Source organism: Myotis brandtii, unplaced genomic scaffold (assembly GCF_000412655.1).
Source record: "Myotis brandtii unplaced genomic scaffold, ASM41265v1 scaffold321, whole genome shotgun sequence".
NCBI classification, from domain to species: domain Eukaryota; kingdom Metazoa; phylum Chordata; class Mammalia; order Chiroptera; family Vespertilionidae; genus Myotis; species Myotis brandtii.
The window spans coordinates 1,142,330-1,145,744 of record NW_005362314.1 but is presented as its reverse complement, the minus strand read 5'-3'; the positions used below and the strand labels follow the sequence as shown (position 1 = coordinate 1,145,744).

At 55.1% G+C, this 3,415-nt stretch overlaps 1 protein-coding gene across 2 annotated transcripts in view; it reads right to left on the bottom strand.

Annotated features, from left to right (window-relative positions):
• Window positions 1-3,415, bottom strand: part of CERS4 (ceramide synthase 4) — a 28,962-nt gene that overhangs the window by 8,480 nt on the left and 17,067 nt on the right. For both annotated transcript variants that reach the window (XR_001362958.1, XM_005870704.2), the window contains exons 2-3: window positions 1,957-2,050; window positions 1,693-1,866 (exon numbers count right to left, since the gene is read on the bottom strand). Coding sequence is in view for 1 of the 2 variants with exons in the window: in XM_005870704.2 (XP_005870766.1) it covers window positions 1,693-1,865 (173 nt within the window). In the remaining variant the exon portion in view is untranslated. The remainder of the gene's footprint in view (window positions 1-1,692; window positions 1,867-1,956; window positions 2,051-3,415) is intronic.

Below are 3,415 nucleotides of genomic sequence, written 5' to 3'. Positions count from 1 at the left end.
CCGCCACTCCAGGGTGGACACTTGGAGGAGCTGGACTCTCATCAATCATCACATTGCCCACAAAGGGGCTCCTAAGGCCAGGGAGTCGGGACTGAATTTCATACCTATCATTCTAATATCGAGGCTTCATTGGGGAAACTGAGGCTCAGAGCAGCCCTGCAAGGGCTGACATGTGCTGAGTGCTTACCATCTGCCAAGCACATGCACTTAACCCTATTGTCGTCATCCTGTGTCCTGACGGACAAAGGCTCAGAGAGGTCAGAAACGTGCCGAGGTGACACAGTGGGTGGAACACCTGGAATTCAAATCCAGGACTCACCTTCCCTTACTGAAGGGAAAACCCTGCCTCCCCCGACTCCCACTGCCCTTTGGCGGCAACTGACGGGCGGGATAACACTTTCACCTCAGTTGGGGCCCTCAGTTAAATATGCAAACCTCCCTTGGGGTCCAGTAGCGAACCTGGGCACACCCCTCCAGCACTTCCCACCCCTGTGGGAAAGCAGACCACCCATCAAGGACTGGCTAATTGTGCCTCCCAGAATCCCCTCAGGTGAAGCCTCAGTCTCCACTGGCCAACCCACTGTGTGACCTCAAGCAGGTCACCTGGCCTCTCTGTGCCTCCATTTCTTCTGTAAGATGGGGATGATAATAATAGTACCACCTCTCAGGGCTGCATTGAGGGCAAAGTGGGTTAAGACACATCAACTGCTTAGAGCAGCGGTTGGCACAGAGTAAGTGCTCAAAGGGTGCCTGTAAGATAAATGCATCAGTGGGTCCCCCGTGTCCAAGGAGCCCGTATCCAGGAAGCTCCTTATGCGTAGAAGAGAGAAAGCAAGATGCAGGATGCCTCCATGACCCTGTGGTCAGGGCTAGACAGAGGTGGAGACCAGAGTGGCTGAAGGGGGTTAGGGCTCTGTGGTGGGAGGGGCAGGGCAGGCTTCCCTGGGACCCAGCCTTAAAGGAACTGCAAAGGAGTGTGTGCAAACCAGGAATGGGTGTGAGAAGTGGAGGAAGCGCATGTGGAGAAAGGGGAGAGAGGGATCCTCCCCTGGCAAGGCAGGTCTAGTTGTGATCACAGCACTGGTCACACGGGAAAGGGTGGGACTACCTGGGACAGGGGGAGGGAGCCCAGGAGAAGGACACCCAGGGAAAGAGGAAGAAACCCAATTCTGAGCAGCGTCTGGGTCATCTGAGAAATGACTGAAAATCTACAGGGTTTGGCAACCGGGAGGGGCTAGTGCCAGGCTGCAGGAGACTGGGGGTGAGTGGAGGGAATCCCAAAGGGGAGGCCAGGGGAGGCCCATGCTCCTTCCTTTGGCTAAAAAGGGGAGTAGGAGGAGGGGTGATAGAAGGAGCAATGGGGAACCAGAGAGAAGTGGTCAGGGTGAGGGACTGGCTTGCCTACACAGGAAGAGGAGGAGGGAGTGGACAAGAGTTTCTCTGACTGACTGGCCTCTGCAGACCTGTCCTTGGTCAGCAAGTTGGGCATATGCCCACCCGTTTTCTGAAGATGCTGGCATAGCCAGACTAGAGCTGCAGTCAGTGTTGCGATAAAACAGCCATCAGAGACCAGAAGAAACGTGAGTGGTGGCAGCTAGGGGCAGGATGGCGTAAGGGGCAATTTGGTTCAAAGCCAGAGACACTTCAGGACAAAGCCCCGCACAAGGACCACAAGGACCACAAGACACTCACCTCTCGAAGGTGAAGCGCATGGCTACCAGGACCAGTGCCAGGGGCAAGGCTGCCAGCAAGTCCTGGGGGTGGGCATAGACCAGGCCATCCCGGTCCTCTAGGTCAGCCCATGAGTTATTGGGAGGTAGCCAGAAGCGGTCCTGCCACAGCCACTCGTTCAGACTAGACCACATCCTGCGGACAGACGGTCCAGTTAGGGGGAGCTCACCGTGGAGGGTGGGTGAAGACGGAAGGCCCATCACCCGGCCCTCATGCCCCCAGCACCTGCAGTCTGGAGTTGATTACAGCCAGTGTTAGGAGAAACTTGGTCTGTGTGTCTTCAGACAAATGACTCGATCTCTCTGAACCTCAAGTTCATCTGTAAAACAGGGACAGTAATACCCACCTCTCAGCTGGGCCTGGTTAGGTACACAGTGCTCAGCCTGGTGCCTCCTGACCTTTAACAACACGGCTCATGACAGCAGTTATTATTCTGCTCTTGACAAGACGATGATGGCCAGAAGTTAAGGAAGTAGGGTCACGACCTCATGTTGTCAAATGCCCGGAAAAGTGTTTTGGATGCAGCCCAAACACCAAAAATTTAAGGAAATCTGTAACTCCCTCGCTGGCTTCCCTTCCCAATGTGGACTCCCCATGAGGTATGAATGTCACTGTCTCATTCGATATCCCAAACCACGGTGGCAGCTGGGCGAGAGAACCAACAGCAAGACCGAGCTTCCTGGGTAACGGAGCAGTAACCAAGGTGAGCCAGCTTTCCACCAGGGGCTATCACGGCACCAGCCCCATCTGCAGACCCCGCCATCTTGAGTAGCTCACAGTTTCTCCCTTTCTCAAGATCCTCCTGCCTCCCTCTTGTAAGGACCCCTGAGGTTACTTTGGGACCCATAGGGAGTCCAGGGTCATCTCCCATCTCAAGGTTAGCCTGTTAGTAACCTTAATTCCTTCTGCAAACTAATTCCCCTTTGCTATGTGAGGTAACATGCTCCCAGGTCCGGGGATTAGGACATGGACATCTTTAAGGGGTGCTGTTCCACCAGCCACACAGCCGGCCATCAGGAGAGTGGTTGCTCTTAGGGACAGGTAGTGACCGGAGGGGCCTGCAGAGGGCTGGAAGGTTCAGCCCTCAGTTAAGAAAACTCACTGAGCTGTGCGTGTATGATGTGGGCCCTTTTCTCTGTGCAAATAAAAACACTTGTATTTAAAAAGTCCATACAGTTCTGCCCACCTGGCGTGGCTCAATGGTTGAGAGTCAACCTATGAACCGGGAGGTCATGGTTTGATTCCCAGCCAGGGCACATGCCCAGGTTGCGGGCTTGATGCCCAGTAGGGGGCATATGGGAGGCAGCCAGTCAATGATTCTCTCTCATCATTGATGTTTCTATCTTTTTCTCCCTATCCCTTCATCTCTGAAATAAAAAATTATATATATACTAAAGGCCCGGTGCACAAAATTTGTGCACTTGGGAGGGTCCCTCAGCCCAGCCTGTGCCCTCTTGCAGTCTGGGACCCCTCGGGGGGATGACCACCTGCTGGCTTAGGCCCGCTTCCCGGGGGATTGGGCCTAAGCTGGCAGTCAGACATCCCTCTGGCAGCCAGGGAGCCCTCGGGGGATGTCCACTTGCCAGCGGGGAGCAGGCCTAGCTGCAGTCGGACATCCTTAGCGCTGCTGTGGAGGCGGGAGAGGCTCCCACCACCACCACTGCACTGGCAGCCATCAGCCTGG